At 40.3% G+C, this 23,447-nt stretch overlaps 3 protein-coding genes across 6 annotated transcripts in view; all 3 read right to left on the minus strand.

Annotated features, from left to right (window-relative positions):
- Positions 1–718: 718 nt before the first annotated feature.
- LOC125008906 (zinc finger protein 883-like) lies at positions 719–5,963 on the minus strand. 2 transcript variants are annotated; one of them, XM_047586286.1, is made up of 3 exons: positions 5,634–5,963; positions 3,887–4,072; positions 719–2,971 (listed from the first exon to the last, which is right to left on the minus strand). In XM_047586286.1, exons 1-3 carry the CDS (start codon positions 5,803–5,805, stop codon positions 1,242–1,244), a joined length of 2,088 nt encoding a protein of 695 aa, XP_047442242.1. In that variant the 5' UTR covers positions 5,806–5,963; the 3' UTR covers positions 719–1,241. The 2 variants fall into 2 exon arrangements, with proteins under 2 accessions (XP_047442242.1, XP_047442253.1); XM_047586297.1 differs by lacking the exons at positions 3,887–4,072; positions 5,634–5,963 and adding an exon at positions 3,083–3,366.
- A 953-nt stretch (positions 5,964–6,916) lies between these two features.
- On the minus strand, positions 6,917–12,124 carry LOC125008894 (zinc finger protein 883-like). 2 transcript variants are annotated; one of them, XR_007112925.1, is made up of 4 exons: positions 11,715–12,124; positions 10,644–10,811; positions 7,448–9,341; positions 6,917–7,369 (listed from the first exon to the last, which is right to left on the minus strand). XR_007112925.1 is itself a non-coding variant. In XM_047586253.1 (3 exons), exons 1-3 carry the CDS (start codon positions 11,884–11,886, stop codon positions 7,507–7,509), a joined length of 2,175 nt encoding a protein of 724 aa, XP_047442209.1. In that variant the 5' UTR covers positions 11,887–12,123; the 3' UTR covers positions 6,917–7,506. The 2 variants fall into 2 exon arrangements, 1 of the variants encoding a protein (XP_047442209.1); XM_047586253.1 differs by having other exon boundaries at positions 6,917–9,341; positions 11,715–12,123.
- Positions 12,125–14,428: 2,304 nt separating this feature from the next.
- The window catches only part of LOC125009015 (zinc finger protein 345-like), a 21,423-nt gene continuing 12,404 nt past the window's right edge, over positions 14,429–23,447 (minus strand). The window contains exons 1-3 of one of the 2 annotated variants that reach the window (XM_047586485.1): positions 21,096–21,352; positions 20,096–20,281; positions 14,429–16,401 (exon numbers count right to left, since the gene is read on the minus strand). In XM_047586485.1, coding sequence (XP_047442441.1) covers positions 14,876–16,401; positions 20,096–20,281; positions 21,096–21,267 — 1,884 coding nt within the window. In that variant the 5' untranslated portion in view covers positions 21,268–21,352 and the 3' untranslated portion in view covers positions 14,429–14,875. Of the gene's footprint in view, positions 16,402–20,095; positions 20,282–21,095; positions 21,353–23,447 lie in introns of those variants that run through there. The other variant, XM_047586495.1, reaches the window with a different exon arrangement.

Here is a 23,447-nt window from a genome sequence, read left to right on the forward strand (position 1 = left end):
ATTCTTGGTCACATCAAAGCCGAGCCAACAAATATTCTGGTTCGATGGCCAGGTTTTGGACCCGGGTTGACCCTTTCACACCAGACGAAAAAGCTTGCGATTGACCAGGGTATTTCATCCAATATGAGAGGGGCTCAAGTTGCTTCTTCAGTTTTACTTATTGGTGGGGAGTTGAGGGGCTTCAAATACCAAGAACAGAGAATCGGAACAGTTTCCTTTAACTACAGACAAGGTTCTGATAGGTAACAACCCCACAGATATTTCTATTTCAACCCCAACGCTAGTCTGTTTTGGAGAATGTTTCCATTACAAAAGTAGTACTCCCTCAACATTGTGTGAAACTCCTGTGACTTCATTTCAGCACGACTACCGCAAACAAGGAACAAAAGCAGCACAGACCTTGCAGCTGGTGCGCAAGTCCCAGTCTTTTAGCATGAATAGTATAGTTGGCCCGATTGCGATATCTTGTCTTTCATCAACTCGTGTCAGTGTGCTCTTTAATTGTTCTGGAAGAACTAAACTGATTTCTAGTTGTGTACTCAACAAATAACTGTGGATATATTTAAGCAATTTCTAGAGAAATCAGCAGACACATCAGCTTGGTTTGGATTTTCCGAATGGACATTGAAGGACCAAAGAAAGACTTGACCTCAGTACAAAAGAAAACACCTTGTACCCTGGGTCTGTGTTGTTTCATGAAAAACAAACACACACATTATTTGAAAAGAATTAACATTTTTTATTGAGTGAAGTTTCTTTTTTGCGTCTTTTTTGTTAATGTTTATGTGAAGGTCACATAAAACAAGTGAAAAGATCATAACTACATACAAACAACTACTTTGATACAACATATGTTAATATGAAAAAGAAACATGGGTACACATGAAATAATATGCACCGACTGAGAAAGTCTATAACTCATTCACTCTGTGGAGTAAACAGAAAGGAACTTGACCTAAACTCTCAAGTAAACAACTTATGCAGACAATTACCCGGGTTAAACCCATTTAAACTATTAGATGTTGTGTGTTTATGTGTGAGAGACAGACCTTAGTAAAGAGGAGAGATCATGGCATCCTGGAACTCGTCAAAATAATGAGGATTTCATTACAATGGTACAGTTTATAGCAAGTTTCTACACATGGTACTACAGTCTGTGGAAGAGTGGTTTTGTTGTTGTTTGTTACCTGTGTGAGTCCTCACATGGACAATGAATTCATACCTTGTTTTAAATGTTTTTTTCACAGGTTACACAAGGACACGGTCTCTTGTGTGTGAATCCTCATGTGGGTTTTTAATACACATTGCTGCCTGAAGGCTTTCCCACACGTTTCACAAGAATACGGCTTCTCATCTGTATGAGTCCTCGTGTGCACAGTTAAATCATATCTTGTTATGAAGGCTTTCCCACATATTTCACAGGGATATGGCTTCTCACCTGTATGAGTCATCATGTGTTTATTTAAGTCAGGTCGTCTTTTGAAGGTTTTACCACATGTTTCACAAGAATACGGCCTCTCGTCTCTGTGAACCCTCATGTGGAGCTTTAAGTAAATTTGTGCTTTGAATGTTTTACCACATGTTTCACAAGGATATGATCTATCACCTGGATGAGTCCTCCTATGTGCAGTTAGTGCATTTCCTTCTTTGAAGGTTTTATCACACAATTCACAAGGATATGGCCTATGACCTGTATGAGTCCTCCTATGTATAGTTAATTTAGATGCTGTTTCGAAGGTTTTATCACACATTTCACAAGGATACGGCTTCTGACCCATATGAACCATCATGTGCACAGTTAAGTTGGATCTTGTTGCGAAGGTTTTACCACAAATTTCACAAGGATATGGCTTCTCACCTGTATGAGTCCTTGTGTGTATGGTTAACTCAGATCGTCGTTTGAAGGTTTTGCCACATTTTTCACAAGAATACGGCTTCTCATCCGTATGAGTCGTCATGTGTGTAGTTAAATCAGATCGTCTTTTGAAGGCTTTCCCACACATTTCACAAGGATACGGCTTCTCACCTCTATGAATTGCCATGTGTTTATTTAAGGAACATCGTCTTTTGAAGGTTGTACCACACATTTCACAAGAATATGGTTTCTCGTCTGTGTGAACCCTCATGTGGAGCTTTAAGTAAAATTGTGCTTTGAATGTTTTACCACATGTTTCACAAGGATATGGCCTGTCATCTGTATGAGTCCTCTTGTGTGCAGTTAACACATATATTGTTTTGAATGTTTTATCACACATTTCACAAAGATATGGCCTGTCATCTGTATGAGTCCTCTTGTGCACAGTTAACGCATGTATTGTTTTGAAGGTTTTATCACACATTTCACAAGGATATGGCCTCTCACCTGTGTGAGTCCCCATGTGGGCGTTTAATTGATTTTGTTGCATGTAGGTTTTACCACATGTTTCACAAGAATACGGCCTCTCACCTGTGTGGATTCTGTAATGTGTCTTCATATGGCACTTAAACCTGAAGCCTTTTCCACAGACGTTACATGTTAAAGACTTTCTACCTGTGTCAGTATCACACCGACTCTCTGACATGGAAGACTTGTCTATATTGCTCCTGTGACCTGTGTCTCTTCGACGTCTCTTCTTTGGATTCAGTTCTGCATTTTTACTTGATCTTGCATCTACTTGCTTGTTTCCATCCTGATCTGGGCTCTTAGCTACAGAAGAGTTGTAAGAGAGGAGCTGGTCACTTTGCGACTCAGTAGAATTCTCCATAAAGGACTGAGTCTCCAGGTTCAGAACAAGATGTTCTCCCTTCTGACTGCTGCAGAGTTCCTCTTTCATCTGTGGAGGTTCTGGTTCCTCCTGTTCCTCTTCAGTCTGTGGAGGGGCTGGTTCCTCCTGTTCCTCTTTAATTTGTGGGGGGTCCCCCTGGTCCAAACTGGTGTTCATATCCTTGTTGAGAATCTCCTCTTTTGTGCAGACATGGTGCTGTGGAAGGTCTGGAAGGAGAAAGAGTTATAACACAAATGTTACTAATGTGATGACAGGACAACATGCGATATTTAAACTAGGGCTGAAAGATTAATTACGTTATAATTAATATCGCTTACACAGTGGCCAGTGACTGGAGAGGTAGCACCATAGCACGCTCTTGTTGCAAAAGAAGCTGAAACTGTCATAACATTCATTTCTAAGAGGAACAGCAAGGCCAGGGTTCAAAAGGGTGACATAGTGAAGGCAATGCATTGTGGTCTGAGCGTGCAACAAGCTGGTCTGTAACAACCACAGAGGCATAACACTTCTCACCATCCACAGAAAGGTGTTTACCTGGATGCATGCACATGCAAAGACGAGCTTCATTTAATATAATTACTTTGTCCTGAAAGTTGTAAATAAAACTATTTATTAGGTTTAAAGGAATCTGTCCTTAATTAGACCCCACATCCAGTTAAAAAATTAACAACCTACATTTGTTTTGTGAAATTTGAACAGTAAAAAACATCAGTATTTTGAAATGGTCTAACTTGTCTTTGCATTTGTAAACTGCTTCATCAGACCACATCATCTGTTTAAAGATGACCATTACAGTTATCTAATGCAGAGATAATATCGTTTATATGAAATGCAAATAAAATAGGTTGCAGAACTGATTATTGTGGAACACCTTTTGTTACTGACAAAAATTCTGATCGAATGTTTTCGGCTTTCACACACTGAGTTGTCCCTCAAAGGCAATTCTAAAACCATCGATAGGCAGATGGTTCAAATGCAATATTTCAGAATAAATAAAAACAGCAGCACAATGTTCCATTTTGTCCATAACAGTAACAATATCATTGACAACCAATGTGATAGTGGTGATTTTACTGTGTGTTTATCCTCCTTGGTACAAAGGAATTACATGAATTACTCACCTATTCTGTGCAACTTAATCTCAGGTTTCCAGGTGATATCCAGCAGTCTGCGCTGACGATCGATCTCTTCTTTGTACTGGACGACAGTTCTTTCATAAAGTCTGAATATTTCTTCAGGAGCGGCAATTAGTCGCTTGATGATCAACTCTCTCAAATTCACAGCTGTGTCTGGGCGCGCAAAAACATCTAGACAAGAACAGAAAGGACTGACGATGTTGATATAAAAGTCTCCATAAAATTTGGGAGCAAATCTGATTCTGAGAAATAAAAGAATTTCATGCAAGACTCAGGAAAAACATCCCTCAAAGGACGATGTTTGTTATCAACACTGAAATGATCAGTTTATGATCATTTTAAATCAGATTTAAAAAAAAATATTTTTGACCACAAAGGTGTCCAGAGGGAGTATCTGACACTACATGAAAAATACCAATGCAATCAAATTGATTTTATTGCTAATCTTTGACATATCCAAGACTACAATTACCACAAAAGTCCTGTACATTTCATAGTTTCTACTATAGCCAAAGAGAGGTGCTACAGTTCTAATTTATTTACAACGTTTATCTCCACAGATGTCCAGGCACCAGTACGTCTGGTTTCTTATCTGTGGGGTACCTGGATGTGGAATAACACGTCCGTGAGAACAGAACAACAACTTTTGAAGGCGAAATAATTCTTGGTTCTTGGCATTTTGAATGTGCTTAAGTGTTTTTATGGCTTTGTTTTATGTGCTCTGAAATCTGCAAAGGAAACAAAACAATCCTTTCCATAATGGACTGTACGGTGAAGTCCTACGCCTCCTGTTGGGGAAATCAGATGTTCTCCTACATATGATACAGAATCTGTTATCAATTCTAAAACAAGTACAAACCGTGAGAGAGATGACATCAGACCTCTATGACAAAAGCCCTTAAATCCAGAGATACATACAGCATCCAGGTATACAGGGAAAATACATCACAGGGGCCATCACGGGCATATTTACGCTTTTCTTAACAAAAACATGTAAACTGGAAATGATAGAGGATGTAGAATGAGACCTTCTGTGAAGTTCTAGCCTGAGCACCACTCTGTCTGCTCTATAAAGTATCACATCAAAGTCAGATGATTGTTCTTATTTTCATTTTTGCTTGAGAGAGATTTGTTTTTTTATAAGTGATTTGTTCAGATTTTAAGTTGACTTGTTTTTTTCCTGCTAAGATTGTCTTTAATTGCTCTGATTCAAGAGAACCCTGATCATTGTTCTTTACGCTTATACAGAGGTCTATATAAAAAAAAAACATTTTTCATTATTACATTCACAAATGTCCATTCCAAAAGTCACAACTTTTATACACACATGAGTTCACCCCTAAAAGTATCGGGATAATGGTCTTGGCATTACTTGAAAACGGATTGACAGGAAAAATAGTAGTATGGTAACATTCCCACTTTTCTATTTTATTGGTAGTTTATTACAGTAATTTTTTCAGATTTTCTATCTCTTAATGAATGACATATTCCAGTCTGGTGAGTTCACGTGAGCAGATCGATTCATGTTAGAAACATGAAAAACTATAAAGTACATACTCAGGAAAAAGTAATAATGAGTTATGAATGTCTGCAAGTCTGATACGTGAAGCAGTAATTAGCCTCTTAGCATGTTAGCCTGTGTGCAGTGAGTGTTTGTGCTCTTTGTTAGCTCCCAGCTACACCTCATGTCTCTAAACTCTGCAGCAATTAGTTCATTTGTACTTGTACTCACCTGTTCTGTGTAACTTTATCTCGGGTTTCCTGGTGATATCCAGCAGTCTGCGCTGACGATCGATCTCTTCCTCGTACTGGGCGACAGTTCTTTCAAAGAGTTCGACTATTTCTTCAGGAGCTGTATTTAGTCGCTCGATAACCAACTCTCTGAAATTCTCGGCTGAATACATTGTTAATTCAACAGCTCAAAAATGTATCTGAGACATGGAGACGCGATTCAACCGGCTTCCAGCTCCGGCAACACGTACCTTAAACGTGATTTAGGTCTCTGCGCTTCAGTATTGCAGAGGGTCCGTCGTTAAGACACGCTCCTACGAAGACGCACACCTCCCCATAACAACATGCGAAAGAGCTGTGATTGGTCCGCTGGTAGTCACGTGTTTCCTCTTCAGTATTTCCGGCTGCTGCTCCATCTCCGCGATATTCGAATTGATTGACTTGGATCAGTGAAGAACCTGCAGGGTTAACTGATGAGGTCAAGAGACACAGACATTTGCATGGCTCGTGTTCGGTGAAGTTTCGGCAAAAGTTTCAGAAGTGGAAGCAAAAAGCTACCCCACTGACAAAAAAAGACACATCTCCGTCCAGCGTTTGGGTGGATTTGTTCCAGATGTTACTGATGGATTTATGCCGTGATTTAAAAGCCAAATCCCTCCCAGTGCACACCCACCTCCTGTCCACACTGGGATGTTTGGCCACCGGAACATTTCAGTCAGTCAGAGACATATGCAGGATTTATGGAAATATGCAGAAGGAGTTGAAGGGGCTTCAAATACCAAGAACAGAGAATCGAAAAAAACCTCCTTTAACTACAGACAAGGTTCTGATAGGTAACAACCCCACAGATATTTCTATTTCAACCCCAACACTAGTCTTTTTTGGAGAATGTTTCCATTACAAAAGTGGTACTCCCCCGACATTGTGTGAAACTCTGATGACTTCATTTCAGCGCGAATACCCCAAACAAGGAACAGACCTTGCAATTAACACACGAGTCCCAGTGTTTTAGTATAAATAAGATAACTGGCCTGATTGCAATATCTTGTCTTTCATCAACCCATGTCAGTGTGCTCATTCATTGTTCTGGAAGAACCAAACTGACGTCTTGCGGTGTACTCAACAAATTACTGTGGATATATTTAAGGAAATCAGCAGACACCTCAGCTTGGTTTGGATTTTCCAAATGGGCATTGAAGGACCAAAAAAAGATCTGACCTCAGTACGAAAGAAAACACCTGGTACCCTGGATCTGTTTTGTTTCATAGAAAATAAACACACAGGTTATTTGAAAAGAATTAACATTTTTTATTGAGTGTAGTTTCTTATCGTCATTTATTCAGATGAAAACAGACATCATTTAATGTTGATGTAAAGGTCACATAAAACAAGTGAAAAGGACATAACTACGTAAAACTACTACTTTGATACAACACATCTGTTAATATAAAAAAGAAACAAGGGTACACATCAAATAATATGCACTGACTGAGAAAGTCTATGACTCATTCACTAGTAAACAGAAAGGAACTTTACCTAAACAACTTAAATTAGATTAGAAAATTAGATGTTGTGTGAGAGACAGACCTGAGTAAAGTATAAGATGCAGTTTACCTGTCAGTTTCTACACACGGTACTATAGTGTCTGGAAGAGTGGTTTTGTTGGCCATGTTCCTTCAGTTGTAGCACCTGTGTGAATCCTCACATGGACAATGAATTCATATGTTGTTTTATCACACGTTGCAAGTCTTTTCTCGTGTGTGAATCCTCATGTGGGTTTTTAACATATTTTGCTGCCTGAAGGCTTTCTAACACCTTTCACAAGAACACGGCTTCTCACCTGAATGAATCATCATGTGGATATTTAAGTCAGATTAGCTTTTGAAGGTTTTACTACAAGAATACGGCTTCTTATCTGTGTGAATTCTCATGTGTTTATTTAATTCACAATTTGTTTTGAAGGCCTTACCACATGTTTCACAAGAATACGGTTTCTTATCTGTGTGAACTGTCATGTGTTTATTTAATTCCCAATTTGTTTTGAAGGTTTTACCACACGTTTCACAACAATATGGTTTCTCTCCTGTATGATTCCTCATGTGCCAAGTCAATCCAGATCGTGTTGTGAACGCTTTACCGCATGTTTCACAAAGGTACAGTTGCTCATTTGTGTGAGTCCTCATGTGGACAACATGTTCATGTCTTGTTGTGAAGGTTTTACCACACGTTTCACAAGAATACAGATTCTCAACTGTATGTTTCCTTGTGTGCACAGTTAAGCTAGAGTTTGTTGTGAAGGTTTTACCACATGTTTCACAAGGATACGGTTTCTCACCTGTGTGAGTTCTCATGTGGACAACACATTCATGTCTTGCTTTGAATGTTTTACCACATGTTTCACAAGGATATGGTCTCTCACCGGTGTGAATCCTCATGTGTTTATTTAAATCAGTTTTTGTTCTGAAGGTTTTATCACACGTTCCACAACGATACGGTCTCTCGCCTGTGTGAATCCTCATGTGGGTATTTAATTCACTTTTTCTTGCAACGGTTTTACCACACGTTTCACAAGAATATGGCCTCTCACCTGTGTGAATTGTCATGTGCCCAATTAAGTGAGATCGTGTTATGAAGCCTTTCCCACATGTTTCACAAGGATATGGCCTCACACCTGTGTGAGTCATCATGTGCTCAGTTAAGCCAGTTCGTCTTTTGAAATTTTTACCACACGTTTCACAGGAATATGGCCTCTCACCTGTGTGAATCCTGTTGTGGCGATATAGTTTATATTTACACCTAAAGGCTTTCCCACATGTTTCACAGGGATATGGTTTCTCATCTATGTGAATCTTCATGTGGACATTGAAGTTACTCCGGCCAGTGAAACTCTTCCCGCAAGTTGTGCAACTATAAGGTTTCTCCCCTGTGTGGGTTCTGTAATGAGTCTTCATATTGCTATTTAACCTGAAGCCTCTTCCACAGATATCACATGTGAAAGACTTTCTACCTGTGTCAGTAACACATTGACTCTCAGACGTGGGAGAGTTGTTTATATTGTTCCTGTGACCTGTGTCTTTTTGATGTCTCTTCTTTGGACTGAGTTCTGCATTTCTACTTGATCCTGAGTCCACTTGTTTGTTTCCCTCCTGATCTGGGCTCTTAACTACAGAAGAGTTGTAAGAGAGGAGCTGATTACCTTTTGGTTCTGATTGATTGTGCTCACTTTCCTCATCAGTGCAAGACTCCATAAAGGAATCAATCTTCAGATTCAGAACAAGATGTTCTCCCTCCTGACTGCTGCAGAGTTCCTCTTTAATCTGTGGAGGATCTGGTTCCTCTTGTTCCTCTTTAATCCGTGGAGGTTCTGGTTTTTCCTGTTCCTCTTTAACCTGTGGAGGATCTGGTTCTTCTTGTTCCTCTTTAATGTGTGGAGGTTCTGGTTCCTCCTTTTCCTCCTTAACCTGTGGAGGATCTGGTTGATCCCATTCCTCTTTAATCCGTGGAGGATCTGGTTCCTCTTGTTCCTCTTTAATCCGTGGAGGTTCTGGTTCCTCCTGTTCCTCTTTAACCTGTGGAGGATCTGGTTGATCCCATTCCTCTTTAATCCATGGAGTTTCTGGTTGTTCCTGTTCCTCTTTAATCTGTGGAGGTTCCTCTTGGTCCAGACTGGAGTTCATCTCCATAGTCCATACACATTGCTGTGGAAAGTCTGGAAGGAGAGTCACAACACAAAGATTATTATGTGATGACAGGACAACATAAGTGACATTTAAACTAGGGCTGAAAATTACATTTGGAATAATATTGCATATAATAAACTTGTTGCAAAAGGACAACAGGCTCGACTGAACAGTCTGAAACTGTCAAACTAAAGAAGAAGTTGCACAAGCTCTGTAAAAAATAGGAAATGGTAAGTGTTCAGGCATTTGCAACATCAGAGCAGAAATGCTGAATCTGGGCAGTGTGTGGCTCATGCATGCCAACCACCATGTCTGGATAACTGAGTGCACCCAAGACGACTGGACCATTTGCATTATTCTCCCCTTCTGGAGACACAAGGGCAACAAGCTGGTCTGCAACAACCACAGAGGCATAGCACTTCTCTCCATCCCCAGAAAGTTCTTAACCAGGATAGTTAGTAAAAAACAGTCCCACCAGACAGGTTTCATGCCAAATTGCTCCACAGCAGACTAGATCTCCGCTATCTGTCTCATCATTGAGATGGTATATGAGATCTGCCGAGACGAACACCTCTACTGTGCCTTTGTAGACCTCAAGGCTGCTTTTGATACAATGGATGAAACATCTCACCATCATTGGAGTTCCTAAAAAGGTTACCAATCGTCTTTAAAGACTATACAGCATTGCCTAAAGCTGTGTACCTGTCAATAATGACAAATATACCAGATTCCCAATTAAATTGAGTGAGTGAGATAGTGTTGCTGAACTGCATTAGACCTATTCAACGGTATTGCTAACTATCTGATGGACAAGGTTTAGTATGCTGATGACACCACACTATCCTGCTACACCCTGCATCACACAAAAGAAGTCCTAATTGTCAACCAGGGGGAGGCCCACAAACTGGACCTAAAAGTACTGATAGCCAATACATATCGGGAAGCTTAAGATTGAGAAGCTCAGTTCTCAACCTTAAGCAGACTGATGGTCTAATCTGGCATTACTACTAGTATGGAATTATTCTACAATATTCACTCATCATGACATTAAAATAGTTCAGTCTGCCACAGTAATTCCAGGTTCCAGAAACAATTCTTTGAGTTCTGAAACCATCGATAGCTGAATTGAATGCAATATTTCTGAATATTATATCACATTACCAAGAAAATATTAGCGTTGTATCAAAAGCTATTGACAAGTTGATAAAAACAGCAGCACAGTGTTTCATTTTGTCCGTAACAATAACAATATAATTCACAACCAATGTGATAGTGGAGACTTACAGTGTGTTTCTCCTCATTTGTACAAAGGGATTATATTAATTACTCACCTATTCTGTGCAACTTTATCTCAGGATTCCAGGTGATATCCAGCAGTCTGCGCTGACGATGGATCTCGTCCTCATACTGGGCAACAGTTCTTTCAAAGAGTGCGACTATTTCTTCAGGAGTAGTACTTAGTCCCTCAATGATCAATTCTCTTAAACTCTCAGCTGTGTCTGGGAGTCCAAAAACATCAAGACAAGAACAGAAAGGACTGATGAGAAACAAAGAACTGGCTCATGTATTTGGCAGCTATGCATTTTATATTTTAAATAAGTACCTCACTCATTCTAGTACTTAAAATGCACTATATTCTACAGAGAAGTTTGAATCGATCTTGAAATATTGATACTTCTTGATGGATGTGTTTTTTTACAGTTGATATTCACATCAAAATATCGATACCAAGTCCACTTTCTGTCAAGTTCTAACCTGTTGACCTCTCTGTCTGGTCTAAAAACAATTATACTGAATTCACAGCGATTGTTCTTATTGTCATTTTTGCTACCTGATCATTGTCAGGTTTATTCTTATACAAAAGAATAAAATAAAATTTTCATGATTACATTCACAAATGTTCACTGTAAAAGTCAGCATTTCCACACACATGAGTAAACATTTAAAAGTATTGGTATCGAAATATTGTCCTCTGTATTATGTTATGCCTATTATTATTGTGATGGCATCAGATTGACAGGAAAAATAGTAGTATGGCATCATCATTCTCTATTTTATTGGTAGTTTAATGCAATAAATCTTTTCTGATTTTCTATTCCTTCATGAATGACATATTCTAGTCTGGTGAGTTCAAGTCAGAAACATGAAAAACTATAAAGTACACACTAAGGGGGAAAAGTACTAATGAGTTATGAATGTCTGCAAGTCTGATAAGTGAAGCAGTAGTTAGCCTCTTAGCATGTTAGCCTGTGTACAGTGAGTGTGTGTGCTCTTTGTTAGTTCTCAGCTACACCTCATGTCTCTAAACTCTGCAGCAACCTTCTAGCTGAGTATCTTTCCTCTGTGTCTTCTCCACGCGGTGTGTTTCCACTCATTAGTTATTCATTTCTACTTGTACTCACCTGTTCTGTGTAACTTTATCTCTGGTTTCCGGGCGATATCCAGCAGTCTGCGCTGACGATCGATCTCTTCCTCGTACTGGACGACAGTTCTTTCAAAGAGTTCGACTATTTCTTCAGGAGCTGTATTTAGTCGCTCGATAACCAACTCTCTGAAATTCTCCTCTAAAGACATTGTTACTGCAACAGATCAAAGATTTATCTGAGAGACGGAGACGCGATTCAACCAGCGTCCAGCTCAGGTAACACGTACCTTAAATGTGATTTAGGTCTCTGCGCTTCAGTATTGCAGAGGATCAAGCGTTAAAGCACGCTCCTACGAAGACGCACACCTTCTCAGAAATGTAACAACACAATGCGGCGAGGCGGAGCGAAAGAGCTGTGATTGGTCCGCTGGTAGTCACGTGTTTCCTCTTTAGTATTTCCGGCTGATGATCCATGTCCGCAATTTTCGAATGCATTGATTTCGATTAATGAAGAATTGGAAAGGTTAACTGAGGAGGTGTGGAAATACAGACAGAAAGTTTCAGTCGCCACTTTTGAAAGTGAAGCGGGAAGTAGAAACAAAAATGAACCCGAGTGGCAATAAAAGACACAGCGCCGCCTAGTGTTTGGGTGGAGTTGTCACAGAGCGAGACAGACTGACGAGTAGGGATTGGTATCGTTAAGGTTTGATCTTATACTGGTGCCAAACTGGTACTTCTGAAACTGTGCTGGTGTTTAGAGAATGGAAAACCTACAAACTTTGTCCAAAAACGGTGCCCATTTATTTTGGCATTCTGTGATGTGCAAGTTGAAGAGAATCTAAAATGATATAAATACAGCTAGGGCGGCACAGTGGCTCGGTGGTTAGCGCTGATGCCTCCCAGCGAGAAGGTCCGGGTCCCACCCTTTCTGGGTGGAGTTTGCATGTTCTCCCTGTGTTTCGCGTGGGTTCTCTCCAGGTACTCCAGCTTCCTGTTAGGCTAATTGGTGACTCTAAATTGACCCTAGGTGTGCGTGTGAATGGTTGTATGTCTCAGTGTTAGCCCTGCGATAAGCTGGCGACTTGTCCAGGGTGTACGTGTGAAAGGGCCATTTGCCCGATGCCAGCTGGGATAGGCTCGACCCTAGTGCAGGATTAAGAAGTAAGGAAGATTCAATTCAATTCAATTCAGTTTTATTTATATAGCGCCAATAACAATACAAATCGTCTCAAGACGCTTCACAAAAACCAGCCTGCAACCTCCAGAGCAGCCTGAGGGAAAAACTCCCTTTAACAGGAAGAAACCTTGAGCAGAACCAGCTCATATGGAGGGACCCATCTGCCGAAGGCCAGCCGGTTAGAAACAGAGAAGATAGAGAGAAAAGAAGAGCAGGAGAAACAAGATAAACTAACTTCTGTCATAGATACAAACATCAAGCGGAAGGAAACATGTAGGGTCTAGTAATATAACACATAGCTGATGATCTGTCACAGTTTGTGAGTATAACAGATGAGATGAGGTAAATACACCTAAGACTAAGATACAAATTAACAAAAAAAAAAAAAATTCAGAACAAACTGTCGCAAGTATGATAATAAAGCCAGTGGCATGGGGTCTGTCAGACTATCAAAGACATTAAATTTCTCAGCTTTTAATAAAATGCTATAATTTGCAGGTTGCCCAGTTTGCATCTTTTGGGGTGAAGTCCAGACAAAGTGCTGACAAACGTTTGGCCTTTTGGCATTTTGAAGGTTCACTTCCATCTATGAACGTGAAAAACTGATGTGACGACATGCATAGCATCAGCAATAGAGCAAAGGAGGCTAAGCTCATTAACAATTCAGTGGCAACAAAATGAAGCACAAAAATTTGTGCAACTAAAAAGTTGCTTTTTAGTCTGGTTACTACCATTTGTGTCAGCACTGGTGCCACTATGGTACCGAGTATTGGTACCCATCCCTTCCTACTGAGGTACAATTAGAAATGACTCACACCAGTGTAGGTTATGTGCATCAGGTCCTTGTGTGGCTGTGCGCAGAAGCATATTTGCGGATTTAATGCACACGCTTTTGCAGCCAGTGCACAAATTTTCATTTCTCTGAGAGAACCTCAGAGACCTCTTCACATCAGACGAAAAACCAGAGTCAACACAGATTGACCAGGGTTTTTTTGTCCAAAGTGAAAGGGGCTCAAGTTGCTTCTTCAGTTTTACTAACTGGTGGGGAGTTGGGGGGCTTCAAATACCAAGAACAGAGAATCGAAACAATTTGCTATAACTACAGACAAGGTTCTGATATGTAACAACCCCACAGATATTTCTATTTCAACCCCAACGCTAGTCTTTTTTGGAGAATGTTTCCATTATAAAAGTGGTACTCCCTCGACATTGTGTGAAACTCTGATGACTTCATTTCAGCGCGATTACCCCAGACAAGGAACAGACCTTGCAATTAGCACACGAGTCCGAGTGTTTTAGTATAAATAAGATAACTGGCCTGATTGCAACATCTTGTCTTTCATCAACCCATGTCAATGTGCTCATTCATTGTTCTGGAAGAACCAAACTGACGTCTTGCTGTGTACTCAACAAATTACTGTGGATATATTTAAGGAAATCAGCAGACACGTCAGCTTGGTTTGGATTTTCCAAATGGACATTGAAGGACCAAAAAAAGACCTGACCTCAGTACGAAAGACAACACCTTGTACCCTGGATCTGTGTTGTTTCATAGAAAATAAACACACAGGTTATTTGAACAGAATTTGAAATTTTTTTTATTCAGTGTTTCCTATTGTAATTTATTCAGATGAAAACAGACGTCATTTAATGTTTACGTAAAAAGGTCACATAGAACAAGTAAAAAGGTCATAACGACATGGTACACAACATCCATTGATACAGAAAAGAAAGATGGAACAGACGCACATGAAATAATATGCACTGACTGAGAAAGTTTATAACTCATTCACTCACTCAAGTAAACAGGACGGAACTTGACCTGAACTCAAGTAAGCAACATGCAGACAATTATCTGGGTTGAAACCCATTTAAACTATTAGATTGTGTGTGTTGATGTGTGAGAGACAGACCAGAGAATTAGAATTAGAAATGTTTTTTTTGGCCATGTTCCTTCAGTTTTAGCGCCTGTGTGAGCCCTCACGTGGACAATGAATTCATATCTTGTCTTGAAAGTTTTATCACATGTTACATAAGGACAGGGTTTCTCTCGTGTGAATCCTCATGTGGGTTTTTAATTTACTTTGTTGCCTGAAGGCTTTCCCACATGTTTCACAAGGGTAAGGCTTCTCGTCTGTATGAGTTCTCGTGTGGGTATTTAAGTCAGATCGGCATTTGAAGGCTTTACCACACGTTTCACAAGAATATGGTTTCTCGCCTGTGTGAATCCTCATGTGGAGCTTTAAGTAAAAATGTGTTTTGAATGTTTTACCACACGTTTTACATGGATATGGCCTGTCACCTGTATGAGTCCTCCTATGCGTAGTTAACGCAGATTTTGTTTTGAAGGCTTTATCACACATTTCACAAGGATACGGCCTCTCACCTGTGTGAATTCTCATATGGACTTTTAATTGAGTTTGTTGCCTGAATGTTTTATCACATGTTTCACAAGGAAATGGTCTCTCACCCGTGTGAATCCTCATGTGGACATTTAAATCATTTGTTGTTTTGAAGGTTTTACCACAAATTTCACAAGGATATGGTTTCTCGCCTGTGTGAATCATCATGTGGTTATTTAAAGCAGGTCTAGTGTTCAAGGTTTTCCCACAGATGTCACAAGGATATGGCCTCTCACCTGTGTGAATTCTCATATGGACTTTTAATTGAGTTTGTTGCCTGAACGTTTTACCACATGTTTCACAAGGAAATGGCCTCTCACCTGTATGAGTCCTCATGTGCGAAGTTAAATCAGATCTTGTTTTGAAGGTTTTACCACATGTTTCACAAGGATACGGTCTCTCACCTGTGTGAATCCTCATGTGGATATTTAATCCAGATTGTCTTTTGAAGGTTTTACCACACGTTTTACAAGAATACGGCTTCTCATCTGAGTGAATCTTCATGTGGAGATATAACTGATATCTTCCCTTAAAGGCTTTCCCACACGTTTCACAAGGATATGGCTTCTCATCTGTGTGAATCCTCATGTGGAGCTTTAAATCAGGTCGTCTTTTGAAGGCTTTCCCGCATGTTTCACAAGAATATGGCCTCACATCTGTATGAATCTTCATGTGGACGTTGAAGCTACTCCTGGCATTGAAACTCTTTCCACATACTGTGCAACCATAATGTTTCTCCCCTGTGTGGATTCTGCAATGTTTCTTCAAATTGCAATTTAGCCTAAACCCTTTTCCACAGACATCACATGCTAAAGACATGCTCGTCTGTGCGGACTCAGTCTCCAGATTCAGAATAAGGCATTCTCCCTGCTGACTGCTGCAGAGTTCCTCTTTAATGTGTGGAGGTTCTGGTTCCTCCTGTTCCTCTTTGATGTGTGGAGGATCTGGTTGCTCCTGTTCCTTTTTAATCTGCGGAGGTTCTAGTTCCTCCTGTTCCTCTTTAATGTGTGGAGGTCCTGGTTCCTCCTGTTCCTCTTTAATGTGTGGAGGATCTGGTTGCTCCTGTTCCTCTTTAATCTGTGGAGGTTCCTCTTGGCCCAGACTGGAGTTCATCTCTGTTGTGCAGGCATGTTGCTGTAGAAGGTCTGAAAGGAGAAAGAGTCACACTTTACATTTCTACATTACTAATGTGATGACAGGACAACATAAGTGACATTTAAACTTGGGCTGAAAGATTAATTACATTTGGTATAATATTGCATGTAATCAACTGATTATGCAGTGGTCAGTTACCGGAGAGCTAGCACGGCAGCACGCTTTTAACTTGTTGCAAAAGGACGATGGACTCGATTAAACCACCTAAAACTGCCACAACAATAGTTTCGAAGAGGAACAGCAAGTTGATTGTTTAAATGTTTGAATGGAATATTTTGAAGATGCTACACAGGAGTTGGGCAGAGCATGCCAGGGTTCAAAAGCGTGACATAATGAAGGCAATGCATTGCGGCGTTAGTGGGCATTTGGAAAGAGTGTTTACGATGTGAAACACACCCATAGTTTGTTGTTCTTTAAAGGGAACACCGCCTAATCGCAGCATACACCTGTCACTAAAGAAGTCGCTCTGTCAAAAATAGGAAATGGCAAGTGTTCATCAGAGTGTGATGAATGTGATCAGTGTGACATCAGAGCAGAAATGCTGAATCTGGGAAGTGAGTGGCCCATGCATGTCAACCACCATGTCTGGATTACTGAGCGCACCCCAGAGGACTGGACCAGAAGCATTATTCTCCCCTTTTGGAAACACAAGCTGGTCTGCAACAACCATAGAGGCAAAACACTTCTCTCCATCCACAGAAAGGTCTTTACCCGGATACTTCTTTCCTGGGCCATTCCGGCCATACGAAGTAAAAGACAGTCCCACCAGACAGGTTTCATGCCAAATCGCTCCACAGCAGTCTAAATCTCCCATTTCCGTCTCATCATTGAGAAGGTAAATAAGATCCGCAGAGACAGACACCTCTACCTTACCTTTGTAGACTTCAAGACTGCTTTTGATACAGTAGATGAAACATCTCACCATCACTGGAGTTCCTAAAAAGATCACCAGGCCGTGTACACTACAGGCCAGAAGTTTGGAAGCAAGGCCAACACAGGTCAAACATTTGGAAGCAACTTCAAGTTTTTGTTCACAATGCCTTTTTTTAAAAATCTGCATGAGTTATATGTATTTTGGGATGCATTTACTGCACAATCAGAGCTTGCTTTCAATGATGTGCACCATTTTCCTCAATTTACCTTTGGGTATGCATTGGTGTTACCAGACCACTGCTGAATAAATGTCAACAAAAGAAATGAAGGGCTTGGTTTTAGGGTCGAGAAGATTTGCAAGCATCATAACTTCAGTGCAAAAGTAAAAAGATAAATCACAGCTTGCATTATTCACTTTAACTCTTTGGCTTTTGAGAGTCTGCATACAGATATCCAATAAATCTCAACTGCGTTCAGATCTCTGACAAACTATCACAGAAATGGCTAGAAAGAAGCAACTGTGCAATGTACAGATTTGTACATTGAGGAAAGAAGGATACACTGAAAGAGGAATTGCAAAACACCTAATGGTGTCCAACAAAGTAGTTCACTACATTCTGAAGAGACGAGAAGAAACTGGAATTTATAATGAATCTATGACAGAAAAAGGCCTGGAAGAAAGAGGGTTACTATAAAAGCAGAGGGTTACTACAAAAGCACAGGATACATTATATAAAACTAAAAAATATATATAAAATATATAACATCATTGTCAACAGTAAGAGAGAACGGCGAAAGACAGCACCACAAATAAGGGAGGAAGTCAACATGACAAGGTCAAAACCCACATCTCTGACAACTGTGAAAAGGCTGGTCTGAAGTTTTTTTATCTGCAAAAAAAAACACTACTTCATCTACTTCAGCCAATCAGAAGTGGAAGTGACTGCAGATTGAAACGTAATCGCTTCTACAAATGCGCACAAATGCTGCAAATGCGTGCACATCCAAAGAAGGGCCTAATCATTTTTGTCCTGAAAGTCATATAAAGCAATTAATTTGTTTAATGGATTTTTTCCTTTATTAGACCCCAAACTAAGTTCAAAACATAGGAGCTCTATATTGATTTAATAAAAGATGTTTGTGAAATTTGCACAGTATTAATTATCACACAGGATAAGATGTTACAATCCCTTGAGCCAAGATCTGAGGCAAAACACATTTAGAAGCCCAGTCGACCAACAAGAACACACCAGCTCACTAGTCTAGCCAACAGCAGTAGGCACTATGCAGCACATCAGTGGAGTTATCAAATGGGCATCTCCCTTCACTGATGTTTTGTTAAGTTAGGCCCACGACACCTCAGGAAGGCTTAACAGTGAGTTCCACTGTGCTGGAGTCACCCCCCTCCCCCGCCACCACACAACTGTGTGACTATCAACCGAGAGATTAGCTTAGCCCTACTACTAACTACTAATACTACTCAGCTTACCTTTAGCATGCTGCCCAGCTAGCATGTTTCCTCCTTAGCAACAGCCACTTGCTTGCTCTGCTTCCAGGGACATGTTTACTGCGACCCTGTGTTCTCTCCCGCTCATTAGCCTCCTCAACTCTGTCTTCTCACGGGATAGTAAGTTCAATAAAATACACTACTTTCTCTACCACCGACTACAAGTCTGGTACTCACTATCTAGGCTGGGACTATCAGCTGCTCTTTTATGTCGACCCTGCAACCTGTCAAAATTGTGTACACACACATGAACACAATAGGCAGGCAGCATCTTCCTCTTCTTCTTTCTTGCTTCCTGCACTGCATCTTTCGGATTCTGCTTCCTCCCTGTTTTAACCGTGGGCTGTGTGCCTAACTACTGGATCTTTTGACTGAGTGAGAGTCAACTCCAGTCTCCAGTCTAGCACACTTAAACTCCTCTGTTAGACTAGTTAATGGGAGCTCCAGTATGCCTTTCCCATACAAGGCTGCAGCACTTCAGCAGCATGGGACACCAAACCATCTCCTGATTGATGAATTAATCATCCTTTCAAGTTTCTCCACCAGACAGAGGAACATCATATACTGTCAGTGGCCACATTAGTTGGGGCACTATCCCAAATTGCAAGCACCATAATCTCAGCTTTCCTGGGAGCCCTGACCGGTCTATGCTCAAAATACCTTAAATCACTTCCTGCCTCAATTGATCTGTGCTTTATCTCTTAGACTCTCATTATGCCACCTTCCCAAAGTGTTCCCTTGCTTTTCTAGTACTAGGGAACTACCTCCTCATTTATAACAAACCTCTTATCTACTACCTTTCTTTTAACATCTGAAATACTCCTAGACTTACTTGGCTTCACTTTCATTCCAGCCAACTGCAGGTTGCTACTAACTTACCCAGCAGTCTACTAGCACATAGAGCAGATGACATCACAGTTGTCGTATGGGATGAGGAAAAGTCCTCCTTTTAGGTTGCAGAACCAATTCTTGTAGAACACCTTTTGTTACTGACAAAAATTCCGATCGAATGTTTTCGGCTTTCACACACTAAGTTGTTCCCCAACGGAAATTCTGAAACCATCAATAGCCAGACGATTCACATGCAATATTTCAGAATATTATGTCATATGACAGAGAACATATTAGTTTCTGAATAAGCAGAGACTGATTAACTGTATCTTAAGTGTTTAGGAAGTCAATAAAAAGAGCAGCACAATGTTTCATTTTGTCCATAAGACTAACAATATCATTCACAACCAATAGCAGTGTGTTTACTGTGTGTTTCTTCTCTTTTGTACAAAGGCATTACATTAGTTACTCACCTATTCTGTGTAACTTTATCTCGGGTTCACAGGTGGCATCCAGCAATCTGCGCTGACGATCAATCTCTTCTTTACACTGGACGACAGTTCTTTCAAAGAGTCCGACTATTTCTTCAGGAGTAGTACTTAGTCGCTCGATGATCAACTCTCTCAAACTCACAGCTGTGTCTGTGCGCGCAAAAACATCTAGACAAGACCAGAAAGGACTGATGAGAAACAAAGACCTGGCTCATGTATTTGCCAGCTATGTTCTGTATGGAAGTGTGTATTGATCCATAAATATCAATACTTCTTGATGTGTATTTTTTTTATAGTTGATCTTCACATCAAAATATCGATACCGAGTCCACTTTCTGTCAAGTTCTAACCTGTTGACCACTCTGTCCTAAAAACTATTATACTGAAGTTAGAGCAATTGTTCTTATTTTCAGTTTTACTTCGATAGACTGGTAGTGATTTGCTCAAAATTTTTGTTCACTTGTTTTTTTCTTTTCCTCAGATTGTCTTTAATTGCTCTGATTAAAGAGAACACTGATTATTGGCAGCTTTACTCTCATACGGAAGTATAAAAAAAACATTTTTCATCATTAAGTTCACAAATGTTCAGGTCATTATTTTCATATAAACGCGTATATGTATATATGTAAAAGTATCGATATCGGGCTATTGTGCCGTAGTGATATAGGAACATCCCTACTTTTCTATTTTATTAGTAGTTCATTACAGTAAATCTTTTCTGATTTTCTATTTCTTAATGAATGACATATTCCAGTCTGATGAGTTCATGTGAGCAGATCGATTCATGTAAGAAACATGAAAAACTATGAAATACACACTGAGGAAAAAGTAATGTGTTATGAATGTCTGATACGTGAAGCAGTAGTTAGCCTCTTAGCATGTTAGCCTGTGTGCAGTGAGTGTTTGTGCTCTTTGTTAGCTCCCAGCTACATCTCATGTCTCTAAACTCTGCAGCAATTAGTTCATTTCAACTTGTACTCACCCGTTCTGTGTAACTTTATCCCTGGTTTCCTGGTGATATCCAGCAGTCTGCGCTGACGATCGATCTCTTCCTCGTACTGGACGACAGTTCTTTCATATAATCCGACTATATCCTCAGCAGCAACATTTAGTCTCTGGATGATCAACTCTCTAAAATTCTCATCTGAAGACATTGTTACTGTAGCAGCTCCAACATTTATCTGAGACACGGAGACGCGACACAACCGGTGTCGGTACAAAATGTGCTCGCCCCTAGTATCCGGCACTTCTGGATGACGTCACGCCAGGTCAAATACATTCGGTGAAAATTCGGACATGTACGTTATCATTTGGCGAGATCGGCTCGCGGTTAGACATCACGAATCCCATTTTAATGTTTTCACAGAAACAGTGCAGTAGTAAAATCTACTGCACTGTTTCTGTGCAGTAACAATACATCAACAATACATCAAATATAAATATCAACGTCAAAGTTAAAATACTTTGACGTTGATATTTATATTTGATGTATTGTTGTTTTTCTGTTACACGTTGAGGGTTGGGGTATAAAGAATTTCCTCAAAAATGTAACAACTTCCTGCAGCGAGGCAGAGCAAAAGAGTTGTGATTTGTCTGCTTGTAGTCACTTGTTTCCTCTTTAATATTTCTGGCTGCTGCTTCATCTCTGCGATTTTGGAATTCATGCAGTGTGTTTACAGGCACAGCTGAATCAAGCTGTGCTCGAAATTCAACTTTCTGACTACAGTGCTTGCCCAGTTTACATGCAGAGGAGGAAATCAAATAAATGATGGGAACATGTCCTCCTCCTCCACACTAGGTGGCGATATGTGTCTTTTCAGCGACTTAATACCATGTTAATACGGCCTGCTTTCCGGTTGACCTATTACGTCATATCATGAACAAGAGCTGGTTCTTCTACCGGCTCTGTTTACCTTCTTGTTCTTCTGTGACTGGCGTTCTTGGATGTATTTGTTCCGGGAACCACACACCAGCGCAGCGTGTGTGCATTATTCTGTGAGCAGTGTGATTAAGCGTATACATGCCGGAGAAAACTGTATTCCAATCGCATTATTATGAGGAGAACTCCAATGTTAGTCACAGTAACATATTTACATGCACTTAAGTTCTCCAGTTATAGTCCGATTAAGGCAATAATTAGTTCTTTTCTCACGTGCATGTAAACATACTGATTCATTTGGATCAATGAAGAATCAAAAAGGTTAACTGAGGAGGTTCAGAGATATATACAAAAAGCCACTATTGAAAGTGAAGCAGGAAGTAGAAACAAAAATGAACCCAATTGGCAAAAGACAGCACAGCCTATAATAACTCATATCGACTCAGAAACATATTAACCAACATAAAAGGAAATGTCAAACAGCAGTTCAGAGAACCCGTTTTTTTTGGAGGCCCTAGGTCAGATGCTGGACTGCGCCCCGACTGGGAGCTCCATTGTCCTGTCGGGGGACGTTAACGCTCACGTGCACAGCTGCCTGATCTGAATGGTGAGTGTCAGTTATTGGACTTCTGCACGAATCACAGTCTGTCCATAACTCATACCATGTTCGAATAAAAGGTTGTTCATCGGTGCTCTTGGCATCATAATGGCCTAGGTCGTAGGTGGACTTTGCAGTCATGTCTAGGCAGTCATGTCATCTGACCTGCGACCGTATGTTCTGGGGCTTCATGTTCAAAGAATTTGGCGTACGCTCAAAACCAGAAAATGTTGCTCGACCACAAACCCCAAAAATTGGGGTTCCAGTCATGGGGAAAATTCTACATAGAGCTGGATTGAACCGATATGTGGGAACTGCTGTAAATGATTCAGAGTTGTTTGCAGCAAATAGAGGTTGAGTGTGGAGACCATTAAGAGATACATTTCCAACAAATATATACCCTGTATGTAAGCCCGATGACCAGCCGGATATTGGATATTGTTTTGATTTTATGAGGTATCCACATATATTTGCTTAAGTTATTTCTCTATGTAATAGAAAGAAAGAAAGAAAGAAATCTTCCTTTTTCTTAGTGGGTTTGGAGTACTGATGTGTGGTCGCCTAAGGCAGAGAGGCCATGAGAGAATTTCCTGTCTAGCTTGATTGATGGAAATTATAAGAAAGATGACTGCCTGCCTAGTATATTGTCCTCCTCCAAAGTTTGTCTAACGTGCTTATTGGCTAGTTGTTAGCTGTTAAGTGCTAGTTGCTAAACTACCAGCTAATGGTTGTAAAAATATCAGCAGTAAGGGATCAAAGGACTCTCTGTTTATGATGTATAATTCTTGGAGAAAAGAAAGCCTATATAAGGAGAATGTTGGAGCTGAACGAGAGGGGATTCTACAATTGGCATCTGA

This window comes from Mugil cephalus, chromosome 1 (genome assembly GCF_022458985.1).
Source record: "Mugil cephalus isolate CIBA_MC_2020 chromosome 1, CIBA_Mcephalus_1.1, whole genome shotgun sequence".
NCBI classification, from domain to species: domain Eukaryota; kingdom Metazoa; phylum Chordata; class Actinopteri; order Mugiliformes; family Mugilidae; genus Mugil; species Mugil cephalus.